The sequence below is a fragment of the Gordionus sp. m RMFG-2023 genome, chromosome 1, assembly GCF_954871325.1.
Source record: "Gordionus sp. m RMFG-2023 chromosome 1, tfGorSpeb1-WG-v2, whole genome shotgun sequence".
Taxonomy (NCBI): Eukaryota; Metazoa; Nematomorpha; class Gordioida; order Chordodea; family Parachordodidae; genus Gordionus; species Gordionus sp. m RMFG-2023.
The window spans coordinates 56851364-56866665 of record NC_088775.1 but is presented as its reverse complement, the minus strand read 5'-3'; the positions used below and the strand labels follow the sequence as shown (position 1 = coordinate 56866665).

The following is a 15302-nucleotide window of genomic DNA, read 5'->3' as shown; positions in this document are numbered from 1 at the left end:
TTTTTTATATTACTTCGACGCATTAAAATTTTTAAAAAGGTTTTTCACCAGTAAATATTTTTGCCTGCTGCGAATAATTTTGTACAAGTTATTTGGCTAATATTTGATGGAAAAAAAATTTTGTTAAATTCTAAGCAACTTCCCGTTCAACATCTGCATTCTCTGGTCCCTCAAAATTTTTTTGGCAAGCCTGCACCAACCTCAAAAATTATATGCCATAATGGGAAATTAATGCGGATTCGGAATCTCAACAAATCCATTTGAGTTTGATTCAAAATGTCAAACAGAAGCCTGCTAGTTAGAAGTCGAGTTTAGGCCTGGATTATTAGAAAAAATCACTTTTAAGCCAAACCCAGAATTTTTTTTGACCCGTCCCAGATTTTATTTTAGAAAATTTCGTTATTTTGAATAATTTTGGCTCTATTTTTCAAATTGTTTCAAAGGGAAATTGAACTCAACATTATAGCCAGGAAAATATTGCCAAAACATCGAGATATCGCCAATAGATGTTCAATCCTATGTGCTATCGATGAGCAAAATCTTTAGACTTGCATAATATTTTTCTGGATAAAATAGTAAGTTAGCCGTTAAAAATCGGCTCAAATTGAGCCGTTTAACAACACTGCCTACAAGTCTCTAGAAATGCATTCCATCATTTACAGAGTATCCAATAAATTAATTTGCTAAAATTATATTCGGGTGAAATCAAAGTTGCCTTTTTAATGATTTAAAATTGATATATTCTGAACTTACATAGATTCCATATTCCGCTAAGACATTTATATTTTTTAATAAATTAAAATCAAGATTTAATGCAATGCTAATATAATTTAGACTAAATAATAAAGTTTGGTATAATATATTTCAAAAATAATATAATCTTATTATAATTGTGCATATACATAGATAATCAAAACTTTTGCAGTGTCGTATGAAAAGGAGCCAATTGATAGTGTCACTGAACTAATAGTCAAGCCTGATAGACCTATAACTTTAAAATTTAAAGAAATATAATTTTATCCTCCTCCCCTCCTCCCAAAAAAATATTAATATGTAATAAGTTAATAGTTGTGTAATTTATAATGTATTTTATAAAAAAAAATTTGTCATTTATATAAGCACGATAAGGTTCTATAAATTCTAATTTACTGCATTCAATCAGTGTACATTATAAATTGCGAATATTTTCTTTTTTAAAAAAAAATACAAATAAAATACAATTTTTTTTAAAGTTAAGTCCATGTAATGATCACATATAACCATGGCGTCATAAATTGTCATAATTTAGGGTTGATTTATTATATAATTAAAGCTCCTCCTACATTTAACGGAAATATTCTCTTCACAAATAATCAAATGATTTTTAAAAAGTGTTTACGCGGATCTAAATTATTTTTTATGGCATTGCACAAATCTAGTAATTAGTAACGAAGCTTCATAGCTCTTAGTGTTTCTTTGTCTCTCAGTGAGTTCGTCTTTTTTAAACATTATACATATAAGAAATTTAATTTCAAAAATGTAATAAAAATCAGATAACGTGTTTCCTCTATTTTACATGACAATAATGCATTCTTACAATAATTTATATATTTTTTTAAAAATATTTTTATATATATTTACTTTAGCGTTTGCATTTTAACTAGTGTTTTTCACGATGTTTTTTTTATAAAATTTAAAAAATAAAATAGAAACAGTATTATAAAACAGTGACAGTATTACGCGACTATATAATTTCATGATAACAAAAAAAAGTATATTTATCAAATATTATAACTAATAAATAAATAATAATTTTATAAATATATAATATTGTGGGGAAAAAAATGCATTTGATAACCGCTTATTTTATAATTTTTCCGATTTGTTGAATTAACTATTTTCAATTTTCTCCCTCTAATTTATATAATATAATATTTATACGCCGACTAATAATTATAAATAACAAATTACATGAATAATAAAAATTTTTAGGACTAATTTGATTAGATTTTATTCGTTTATGAATACACTTATTTTAAGCAGATGATTATTTCAGATAAAGAGTATATAATTTTCTAAGCTTTAATTATACACTATTATGTATTATATAAATAATAATGACAAAAAAATGACTAAAATATTTATTAAAGCTAAATTAATTATCAAGTAAATCTTGACAATTATTTGATATTTTATTATACTCATTAAAAATAATTTCGAAGTTTATAAATCTCGTAATTCCTCTTTTCAACAAGATAAGGCATTTCTATAGCATCGCTCGCATACTTTATATACCTTAGCTATTGGTACAATACTACTATCATCAACCCTTGCAATTTCTCTTTCCCCATTTTCAACCTTTCGTTTCTGGGTCGAAGATTGGTGATAATCTATATCCTCGTAAGTTTGATAGCTCTGAGTTGATGGGCATTTACTGATAATGGTTCTGCGTGAAAGGCAGCTTAAACAAAATACTTCGCCGCATTTCTGGCAATGTCCGCTGTTCTCGGTGTTTAAAAACGTTTGATCGGTCTTATATTTTATGGTTTTTAAAATGTTATAAAAATGTAGATTAAAAAATATGATCTTTTATAATAATAAATATCCCTGAGGAAAGCGAAATTAAATTCCATTTAAAAACATAATATTACAGCATAACTAATATCTAAAAACACATGCAATTAATTTATGAAAATAATAATGGGCAGTGAGAAGTTAATATTTTATTTGAGTTTTAAATGGCCTATAAACGCACAGAATTAAAACTGAAATGCTCAGAAAAAAAATTCTTACGCTCAAAACAAATACTTAATGCTCAAGAAAAAAACTAAATGCCTTCTTAAGGCTCAATTAAAAACTTAATTGCCCATAAACAATATTGCTCAGTTATAAAACTGAAACGTTCAGATTAAAAAATGAAACGCTCAGAACTAGTTATTTAATTGCTGAGCAATTTTTAGTATTAAAGATTTTAAGATTTTTGTACGATTACAAATTTTCAAAATAATGTTGGCCTTTTTCAGTTTCCTTGGACTACTGCACCCTAATTTCATGATGATACTGCATACCCGCTACCCCATTATCGTAGTCCTTGCCGATTCCTCAAAATAAAAATTACTGGTTATAGGAACTTATTTTAAAAAGTGGATTTTTTGATTTTTAAATATGGTTTCGACTAAATGGCTAAATAAAAATGGGAAAATTAAAAATTTAGTCATTTTTCAGATAATACCTAAGTTTGAAATGTTAGGAAATATAAAAACCCACAAAGAAGTAGTAATGAGTAAAAATCACAATGTTATCAGTAGATCTTTATATTTTTTAGCTTCTCCATCCCACTCTGAATAATAGTTATAATAATTATCCATATAATAAATTGATCCTTTTCGTAATATTATGTTAAAAACTTTTTAATCCCACCGCACTCATCCCAAAAACGTAAAGTGATTAGCATCAATGTAATCAATCGATCTTTTTATATCGATATATTATGCTAGGATATTTTTAACCCCCAACCCTACCATATACACTCTGAAGAGATGAGTATTAATATAATCAATTAATCTTTTTATTAGCTTTCATTTGATACATATGTTGAGATATTTTATTATGCAATTTTACTGCCCCCCCCCCTAAAATACATCTAGATATATCGAGTGATAAGTATCAATGTAAACAATTGATCTTTGTATTAACTTTAATTTGATACCTATGTTGACATATTATATATCATTAATACCCACTCCTCTCCCAACAAGTACTCTAGTGACATTGAGTGTTGAGTATCAATGTAATCAATTTATCTTTTTATTAGCTTTCATTTGATATCTATAGATATTATGTTAAAATAAATATCCCCACCTACCCGGATGACATAAAAAATCAATATAAATTTATCATTTTAATAGCTTTCGTTTGATATTCATGTTGGCATATTATGTCGAAATATCACCCCCCCCCCCGCCCCCAAAAATGTACACCCCCCCCCCTCATTACCAACACATACTAGATCTAAGAGCATGGATCAAAAATTAATTTGATTAACTTTAATTTGAAATTAAATACTTAAATAACAAAAATTTTTGAGCGATTTATTGGTATTTCTTCTGAAAATAAAAACTGAGAAAATCAAAATTTTCTCTTTGCAAAATCGTCTTTGATTTTAAGAAAAATATCTGTGAAATCAAATATAAATAAGAGACCTGCAGAAGTAGCATTTGCACGGCCCTGCTGCCTGAATTTTAAAAAAAAAAAATTTTCGGCCCGACCCGGGTTTTGTATTTTCAGGCCAGGCCCGGATTTTTGCTAAAATTGGCGATTTAAAATATTCAGTTTTAAAATATACGGCCTGCTCGGGCATTTTATAAAAAAAAAATTTAGGGTCAGCCCGGGTATTTAAGAAAAAATTTTAGGCTCTGGTATATTTAAAAAAATTGGATGGGCTTGCAGGTCTCTTATACAAATAATGAGACCTTCAGAGGTATTACACCCTTTGGCCAGCATTTTTTTAAAAAAATATTTTTTTAGTCCGGGCCCGGATATTTTTTTAAAATTTTTCGACACCAGAATTATTTCAAAATATATTACATTTTTTTATTTTTATAGCTAATAATGGCGATTTTAAATATTCAGTTTTAAAATATACGACCCGGCCCAGATATTTTTAAAAAAATTTAGGACCGGCCTGGTCATTAAAAAATTAAAATATGACCTGGCTCGTGTACCCGAGCCGGGCATGAAGGTCTCTGATAAATTCTGAAGAATTAAGTAAAAAAAAAATTCTGAGCATTTCAGTTTTTATTTTGGGCGGCATATGTCCAGGGTGGGTATTGGGGAAGAGGGTGTAAAAATGCATAGTAAAATATCTAACATATGTATCAATTAGAATCTAATAAAAATATCAATTGAATATTAATATTAGCTAAGAAAAATAATTAAAAAATATGGAAATAATAACGATAAAAAAATAATAGAAAAAATATTTAGAAAAAAAGATAAAATAATTTCATTAACATAAAGGAAACTATGGAACTATTTTTTCAAATCTAGCTATTATTTTTATATCATAAAAAATTTTATTAAATTTTATTTTATAATTATTATAATAAAATATTTAGGTAAGGATTGAGTTAGAATGTTCAATAAAATAAACAACATTTAAAAATTGGTATATATTTATATATAGTGTTGTAAAGTAATATCATTAACTTTTTTGAAGGAAAGGAACGCCATTCGTTACATTTTTCTAGAGGAAACGAGCAACGGTAAAGCGTTTCTTTTATTTTTGAGTAACGGTAATGCAAAACTTTACTCGTTACCTTAAATTTTTCCTTAAAAATTATGAAAAAAACATATTTTTGTTGTAAAATTAATTTATTTTTTAAATTTTATAAAAAATTTAAGCGGAGTTTTTAAGTCAGATCAGCCAACAAATTCCTTCATTTTTATTTTGTTGTTAAATTAAGTTAAGATTGTTAATCTAATATTAAATCAATCAAGAATTAATATATATTTTTATTGTATATATTTCTTCAAATGAAGATGATCTAACCTGCCCTGGCCCCTGAAATTCATAGTCTTATTAAGGAGAATAACCAATCTGGCGAATCTTGTGATAAATCTGAATTGCAAATATTTTCAGATAATGACAAGTCATTCATATATATTTTGTATGGCTAGTGTTAATTAAAAAATAATGATATGTATATATGATTTTCTATGTTATGGAACCTGTTACTACGCATTCGATTTTAGAAGATTTAGGATATCTCACTCCTACGATAACTATTGTTTAAAACTTAAAATAATTGCTTTAAATAATTTCAAGTTTTGTAAGCCACTTATTAATGCAATCCTGCAAGGCATAGATAAAAGATAAACAGTTAAAATATTGTTTACAATTTATATTTTGATTATATTTTCAATAGATTTGAACACATCTATAAATATGAATATATACTATCAGCAATAATTCACCTGCCACTTAAATTAAATTAGCCCTGGATAAAATTATAGGTCATCGAAGGGAGGTGGAAGTAGAAAGCTTGAATTATTAAGCTTTTTTCTAAATAAGAATTATTTTTTAATTTTTAATAAAATCCCCCCAATTAAAATTTTTATTTAATAAATATTATACAACCCTTCCATCCTCTGCGTTTATCAAAGATGTGTTAACCACTCTCTAGTTTATCCAAGGTTGTGCATTTGACCGGTCAAATAAAATTCGGTTAATTGACCGATATTTGACCGGTAAAATACGATCATATATGGTCACAAATAAATGTTTTTTTAAGACAATATTAATTCCATTTTATATATAATAGTAAAAAATGTATGTCAATAACTTGAGCCCGAAATCTGATTGTTTTTATGAAAGTTACTGGTTTCCAAATATTTTGGCTATTAAATATACCACCGCTTTTATTTCTGAAATTTATGATATCACTTAGAATATTTTGATCATCATCACTTTGTAAAACGACTAATTTTTGTATTATATCATATGCTTCATCAAACTCAAGTAAGATGCTCTCCTTATATTGGGAATGTAATAAATAATCAGCAGTGCTGTGTGAAAACATGAATTTGGATTGTTCTCTTCTTCAAACGTATCTTTAATATTTTTTCTTCGGGTTGGTAAATTATAAAATAATGGACATGATTGTATAATATGTTTTCTAAATTAAGCATCTTGTTTTTTACGTGAGCCAGGGTCAATAAGATAGCTAAATGTTTATGAATAGTATTTAATTTTAAATTTTTTGTCCAAAATAACATTTAATATATTATTGGCAATTTCTCTCGGACAAATATCCAACTTCTTCAACAGCTGCTTTCAGAGCTTTCTTGCATATATGTATTTGCTCATTACATATTATTGATGATGCCCAACTTGTTTGGATAATTGTACATAATGTAATATAAATTGTCAATTAGTAATTTTCTCAAACCATTAAGTAAAATTATTATATTTATTTATATATTTAGATTTAATCAAATTAATAATGAGAAAAATTCTTTTTTTATATATTTCAAATTGAAATTCTAATATTTTAATATGAATATTTTATATTTTTATATAAAATTATAATTAAATCGATGTCTTGATGATACAAATATATTTTTAAATTTGCAATTAAATTAGATTGATAAACATGCTTTAAATACATATTAGTTAATTAAATGAATATAGTTATTCGCCAATAACATTTTAGAGTATTTGACTGTATTTGACCAGGTCAAATACTCTTTCTCAATTGACCGACTTGCCAACCCTGAGTTTATCTGACCAATGAAAATCAATTATTATTAAAAATAATAAAAATATCTTATATAATATATTATTTGTATAATTTTATTTATATTATATATATGAAATTTTAGTATATTATTTAATTTTTCCACATTACTAATAGCCAGTACCTTCCTTTTTCCACAAGGTAGCGAGTAACGGTAACGTGTTTTTTTTTACGTAACAAGTAACGTGTTTTTTTTGAAAAAACGTTTACTGCACTTTTATAATTATAATTATAAATAACAAAATTAGTTATTAAATAATTTATTTACTAATCATTTTTAAAATATGCCGTTATGCAAATTAGAGATCTGCATCGATCCTAATTTTTCAAAAAAAAATTTAGAGCCAGGTCCAATTGAATTTTTTATTTGTTTCTACAGAAAAGCCAGACTCGAAGTTAAAATAAAAATTATTTATCCGCCCATTAGGCCCGAATTTATCTAAATATAGAAAATTTAATTTTTTTTTAATTATATAAAAATAGTATTCTACAAATAAAAGATTAAAATTCAATATAACCAATTTATATTTCAATGAAAGAATGTTTATGAATGCTTGGTTGTCTATTATTTGTATTGTTAAATTTATTTTATTTTAAAATTTTATTTAAATGATTGTGAAAATAAAAAATATGTAATAAAATATTAATATTGTAGCAATAAATTAAAAAAAAAAGTTTGTTTTTCCAATAAAAAAACAATTTTTTATCCCTAATTAATACTCATCTCTTCAGGGTGGGTTAAGGGACATGAGTGTCAAATAAAAAGATCAATTGATATTCATCCCTTCAGAGTGGGTATGCTAGGGTTGTGGAGGTGGGGAGGGGGGGGGGTTTAAAAATATACTAGCATAATATATCGACATAGGTATCAAATGAAAGCTAATAAAGAGACCGACTGATTACATTGATGATCATCATTCTACGTCTTAAGAGTGAGTGCCCTGAAATTATAAAGCTTTAAGTATAATAATTCGATAAGTATCAATTGATTATAAGGATAATTATAACTATATTAATCAGAGTGGGATGGAGAAAATAAAAAAATTTTAACATACTATTTCGATATTGGTATTTTATATTAGATTCTACTGATAACATTGTAATTTTTACCTAAGACCCAAACCGGGAAATAACATTGTATTTTTACCTAGGACCTGAACCGGGAATCCGGAACGAACCGTCATAATATTTTAAACCGTAACTGAACCGTTATAAGAAAAACATAAAAAGAGCGAATCGAACTGCTATAAATATTTTGAACCGGTTTAACAAGGTTCAGAACGGTTTTTAAAAGTATAATTTTAAATTATTAATATTGACCTAAATTTGACATTTTAATTTTCCTTGAGGGCAATTTAAATTCTCGATTTCTTTTCAAATTAAAATTTTTTATACAATTAAATCGCCATTATTTACATAGCAATCATTACCAAGTTAATTGTTTTTACTTTATATAATACTCAATTTGGTAGAGATTTAGGCAAACTACACGTTAATTAGATATAAAGTAATCTTTATGGTTAAATTAAATAAGGAATTTAAAATATATAAATTAAAGAGATTTTTCGATTAATTTAAAAAAAAATCAAATTTATAAAAACCGGAACGAACCGTTATAAATTCTAAATCGAACCAATATGAATTTCTTCAAAACCGAAATGGAACAAAATCTTTATAAAAACCGAAATGAACCGAACCGCTATACCTAACGGTTCGAAGCCCTGATTTTTACTCATTACTATATCTGCTGATGTTCTAACATTTTAAACATGGGAATAATACTCTATACTTTTTATGATATTATAATTAAGAAATCAAACTTAAAAATGTTAATAATATTTCCTTTCACAAATAATAATATTTTGCTAGTCAAAAATTTAAAAACTAAAAATAAATGGCCAATAAAAATAAATAAGCTTGTTAATTTATTTATCTTTTATATGAATGGCGCTATATATATCTAGAAAATAATAACTAATAAAATTATGAAAAAAAGTGATATTTAATTTTCATGGATTTATAATTAATTTTTTACTTTCAATTTTCATATCCTTCAAAATAGGTTTTAGGAGAAGTTACATATATAATATTCTGAATATTTAACTACCCCATTTTTATCTAGCCAAAATCATATTTACAAATCTAGCCTATAAATTTTAGATAACTTCATAAGGTATTACAAATATTGCCTGGCCGGTAATATATATACTACACAATTTAATATTAATTTGAAAATATTAAATTTAGTTAAAAATTTCATTAAAAGTTTTTAAATTATCCAATTTTATATATTTAAAAACAAATTATCGAATAGTTCGATTTGTTTGTATTAAATAATTATTATTTCGTTCTGGTTTATGTTTGATGTGTTTTAGCCTACCCGATATTATCTATAAAATATTGGTTCAGCTCGAAAAAAATATTATATTTCCATTGTGGACCAAGTATTACCGAGTTTTGCCAAGCTTGGTATTATGAAAGAATTCAGGGTGTGATAACCTTGAAAAATTGGAAATATCCAATGACGGGATCACAATTTAGGCATAATAATTTTAAATTAACACTGGAAATGATAAAAACAGTGGAGGAAATTGGAATGGAATGGATGACAGACCTGTGTAATTCGATGTAATATGAAAGAAGTATCTCAGAAGACTGAAAAAGAAGCGTATTTATAAGGGAAAAGGTGATCCGTTGGTTACATATAGAAAATAAGCTCCTAGAGCATAAATGAAAGTTTTCAAGAAATTTAAAAAAGAGAATCAGAGATCAAGTAAAAATTGATTATATGCAGTCAGAGTTGGGCAGTGCCGCGAATACTTGTATCTAAAGATCCTTATGCATCTTGTACTCAGTATCTTTTTGACATTTTTAATAAGATACTAGTATCTTTATCAAAGATCCTTTATTCTGAAAAGAATCTTGTATCTTTTCATCTTCTTGACAAAAGATACAGATTCGATTCTTTTTAATATTCATGCTTAAAATTTTACATATCACAGTATATATCTTATTTTCTTTGGGAATCTTGTATTAATTTCCTTATTTTTTTCCGCTATATTTTAAATATATTGACAACCAAAATTAGCTGGAAAATTTCCAACCTATATTAAGATAAATAGATAAAAAAAAATAAACACCAAAACAAAATATAATGATTATATTTTATATATATATGTAACTCGATAGAATATCATTACCAATTTTATGTAATATATTTAATTTGTTGGGTGATTAACACTTATGGTAGTGAAGAAGAAGGTAGTGGGATATAAGGTATTAAATAACCCTGAATCAAATCCTAATTTTAAAATTGATGAAAATTTTTTTTAAATAAAAGTTATAAAAAAAATAATGTACAGACTAAATGTAAAACCTGTATAAACAAAAAAATGATAAAGGATTTAACATAAATTTTGTTAAACATATTAAAGTATAATATTTATATGTGGTTTAAAGGAACATAGGTTATCTTAAAAATTAAGTTTACAATATTGTCTTATCTTTAATAAAAACTGCCCAAGATGATATGGGCAAAAGATTTTGAGATATTATTTTCCTATGATACGAATATAATGAGGATTTTTGGCATTTAAGAACTTATAGATTGAGTTGGTAAAATATTATTAAAAGTAGCCTTAATAGTACCAGAATATATTATAAAGCTCAAACTATAACACCAATCTTCCCCAAAATCCTACCTTCAGCCTCAAAGTGGCAACGTCTTTTGGCGGCTAATGGAGGTCTAAAAGGTTCCCTATAATCTGGGTCTAGAATAGGGTCACCCTCTCCCTGGCGGGGTGCAAAAACCACTTAAAGGGGTTAATTGTAAAAACCTTGCTACAAATTTTTTTTAATGATTACAACAAAGCATGGCCGGGTACAACCCAAATTACCCCGTTGGCCTCCTCATCCGCATAGGACAAAAAGAAGGATAAGAAACCTGGTGGAACCAATATTCGTGAAAATGAAACTTATGAAGCCATAAACGACCTGATAATAAGTTGAGAAACCAGTTTAAGAGGGATAGAGTAAGGGTCGCGACATGGAATGTTGTGAGTATGACGGGAAGAGCGGGAAAATGTTGGGAGTATGACGGGAAGAGCGGGAGAAGTGGTCGATGTATTGCATAGAATGCATATAGATGTGTGCTGCATACAGGAGACCAGATGAAAAGGTAATGGAGCAAGAATGATTGGCAAGACTAGTGAAAAGTATAAATTCTTCTGGCAAGGAAGTAATGATGGTAAGGCTGGAGTTGGGGTATTGATTGCCGAGAAATTGATGGACAAAGTAGTCGAAGTCAGAACTAGGTGACCAGATAATGGTTATTAATATAATTTTTGGTAGAAAGCTATATAATATTATCTCGGCATATGTTCCTCAGTTTGGAAGAAGTGAAGAAGAGAAAGATATATTTTGGGACAGTCTATTGGGGGCGACATCTAGACTGGCAAATGAAGAGGGGATTATCCCAGCTGGTGATCTGAATGAACATGTGGGAGTGAGTAGTGAGGGTTATGAAGGAGTACATGGAGGATTCAGTTACGGCATGAGAAATCTGGAAGGGGAGAGGATTTTAGATTTTAGTGATGCTGTTGATATGATGTAATACAATTAGTGTTGTTAAGGTAACTAGTTACAAGTTTTGCTAAAAAATAACTGTAACTAGTTATATTTTAAAAATTGAAACTAGTAACTGTAACTAGTTATATTTTTATCAATGTAACTGGTAAAAGTAACTAGTCAGTTTTAAAAATATCTATGTATAAATCTAAATAATATATTCAAATAATTCATTTTATTTTTATTTTTAATATGTTGCGCTTGCGATAAATTAATTTTAAAATTAAATAATTTTTTTTAAATTGTGTAAATGTGTATAATTAACACCTTTCCTTATTATTCTTATTATCACATTTACGAAAAAATTGCAATTCCTTTTAATATTATATTTCTTTACAAATTTAGTATAAAATATTTCATATTATTTTCCTTCAAGTTTCTGGCAATATTTATACTCTGAATAAGTAATATATTTTACTATTTCTTAGATAGAAACAGAATACAATATGAATTCTGAGTCTGATGAGGATGATATTGTAATGGTTCAGGATGATGTAGAAATTATACCTTCTCCTTCTACAAGAATTGCAAAAAAAATGGACCTTCCTTGGCCAAGTTTTGAAAAATATTTCGAATTCAAGGAGAAGGATACAACTAATATTATTGTGAAATGTCTCCTTTGTCTTCCAATTAAAAAATATATTTCAGCATCTAAATCATCCACATCTAATCTATGGAGGCATATCTCTGTAAGTTTAAACTTGTCTTAAATAGTTATAAATTTTAATATGTAACATGATTTTGTTTTACCTAATATTATATAGAATCAGTAATTGAATTAACTTTATAAGAATATTTAATATTAATTAAATATTTATATTTATAAAATATAAATCTATAGAGAAAGCACCATAACCAATCCATAAATAAAAAACCATAGTTCACCCACATCAAAATTAAAACAAACTCAAATTAACTTTGGTGGAAAATCAAATACTAAAGTTATCAGCCAAGATAAATTTGATTCACAAATAATAAATATATAATAAATGGAAATCATCCTTATTCAACCTGTGATGATGAAGATTTTATGAAACTAATAAACACTCTGCAACCTAATATGAAGATTATATGCAAACAAACTTTAAAAGAGTATCTAATTATTTTGTTAAAATGAAGGATATTTTGATAGAAAAATTATTAGAGCCCAATTTTGTTTGTACAACAGCTGACTGTTGGACAGCAGTTAATCGGTAAATATTATATTTATTCTTTACTAAAGCACATGATGCATTTGGTTATCTTTTGTTATATAAATAATAGCTCCTATATTGGTGTAACAGTACATTGGATTGATATCGCTAACTTGGAGAGGCGTTCAGCTATTTTAGCCTGCCAAAGACTACAAGGTAGGCATACATATGACGTCATCAACAAAGCATTAACTGCTATTTTTAAGGAATACCACATTCAAAATAAAAATATCTGCACAATAACAGATAATGCAAGCAATTTTTCAAAAACGTTTCGGTATGCCTAACTAATTTACTTTATATATTTTATTTTTCTTAGAATATTTATCTCGCCATCTTTAATGGAGGAAGATAATGATTCAGATATTGAATACATTTCAATAGAAGATATAATGTCTCTCTGGGCTAACCAATTATAATATAAATGACTTCGACTACCTTCCCAGTCATCGAAGATGTTACTGTCACACATTAAACTTAGTGGCAACACAAGATGCCAATAAAATACTTTTAAACAATGAGGATTATAGGAAAGTGTATAAGGTTGCTATTTCTAAATGTAAACGTTTGTGGAATACATAAAACAAATCTGGACCATCAGCTGAGTTAATTAAAAAGAGAATACATTCTCAGCTGCCATATACCATTGTAACAAGATGGGGATCTTTTTATACATCTTTATCTAAAATATTATCCCTTATAAATAAAATGCCTTTGGAATTTGATTTATTATGTGACGAATTAGAATTGTGTAGATTTATATCACAAGATAGTGATTTTATTAAAGAACATTGCAGTGTAAATTTAAATAATGTCTTAATAATTTACAATTAAAAAAATTAGATTATGCAACCAGTAGCCAAAGCTATTGATATATTAGAAGGCGAAAAATATATGTATCGAGGTTATTATACCACAACAATAACACATATACTTATCTGTCTGGAAGGTTAGAAAAATTAAAATATTGTCAACCTTTAAAAGATGCTTTATTATCTAGTTTTAAAAAAGGTAACTTAAATTAAATAATTATTTATAAATTAATAATACAATGATATAGGTTTCATGATTCTTATGATAATGATAACATAATTGCTGCAATTCTTCATCCACAATTTAAAACTGATTGGCCTTGGATAAGACAAGAAAAGATCAAAAAAGATGGAAATTTTAAATTTAATAAATACTTTAATACATCGAAATGAATCTAACATCATGTTCGCAACAAACATCATTAGATGTTGGATTTTTTGATTTAAAGCGTCAAAATATTATTGATAATGATGAATTTATTGAAAATTTTATTAAATCCAATAACAGCACATTATCTTTATATGACGATTTTCCTAATTTAAAAATACTCTTTATTAAATATAATGTTGTTATTACATCAAGTGTTCCTGTAGAGCGTTTATTCAGTCTAAGGAAGCTCATCTTTGGAGAGAAACGAGCGCGTCTCCTAGATAAAAATTTTGAAATCCAATTCTTGTTAAAAGCAAATAAACATTTATTAAACTCAAATTTTTATGAAAAATAAATGTTTTCTTTTCAATGCAAATATATAGGATATTTTTTTTCGATGTAAATGTAAATATTTCTACTTTTTCCGATACTTTTTTCGGTTTACTTATTTTTTTATATAAATAAATTTTTAGACAAATGATTATAATTTGTATATCATAATTTTTTTATATTAAATGAATTCGTTCAGTAAATAAATGCGTTATATGAATGATGTATAAAGTAACTTATAATGTAACTAGTTATTTTAATAACTGTAAATAATAACTAGTAACTGTTACTAGATATATTTTTGCTAATATAACTAGTAACTGTAACTAGTTATGTTTCAAAAGTAACTTTAACAACACTAAATACAATGTTTAAGATAGAATCAGAGATAAGCCGGGTAGTACCAAAAGTGCAGACGGAGGAGAAGAAGAAGAAACTATAACAGCAATAGATTTAATATCTAATAAAGAATGTTGATTATTTTTCTTTTGGTGAAACAAATGTTGCTGAGTTTAATACAGGGTTTCCCATTCAAAAAAGGAAAAGTCCCAATCAAAAAAGGAAAAGGCTTAAACATTAAAGGAAAAGGGTCAATCAAAAGAGGAAAATTCTCAAAAAAAAAGGAAAAGATCCAGTCAAAAAAGGAAAAGGTCCAATCAATAAAAGGAAAAGATCCAATCAATAAAAGTAAAAG

The 15302-nt window shown here is 26.7% G+C and overlaps 2 protein-coding genes across 5 annotated transcripts in view; one reads left to right on the top strand and one right to left on the bottom strand.

Annotated features, from left to right (window-relative positions):
* LOC135927736 (probable cytochrome P450 CYP44) overlaps nucleotides 1-1158 on the top strand; it is a 113531-nt gene extending 112373 nt beyond the window's left edge. The window contains exon 9 of the mRNA XM_065463892.1: nucleotides 907-1158. Coding sequence (XP_065319964.1) covers nucleotides 907-1014 — 108 coding nt within the window. The 3' untranslated portion in view covers nucleotides 1015-1158. The remainder of the gene's footprint in view (nucleotides 1-906) is intronic.
* Nucleotides 1159-2188: 1030 nt separating this feature from the next.
* LOC135931495 (uncharacterized) overlaps nucleotides 2189-15302 on the bottom strand; it is a 142650-nt gene continuing 129536 nt past the window's right edge. For all 4 annotated transcript variants that reach the window (XM_065468648.1, XM_065468649.1, XM_065468650.1 and 1 more), the window contains one exon: nucleotides 2189-2511. In XM_065468648.1, coding sequence (XP_065324720.1) covers nucleotides 2227-2511 — 285 coding nt within the window. In that variant the 3' untranslated portion in view covers nucleotides 2189-2226. The remainder of the gene's footprint in view (nucleotides 2512-15302) is intronic.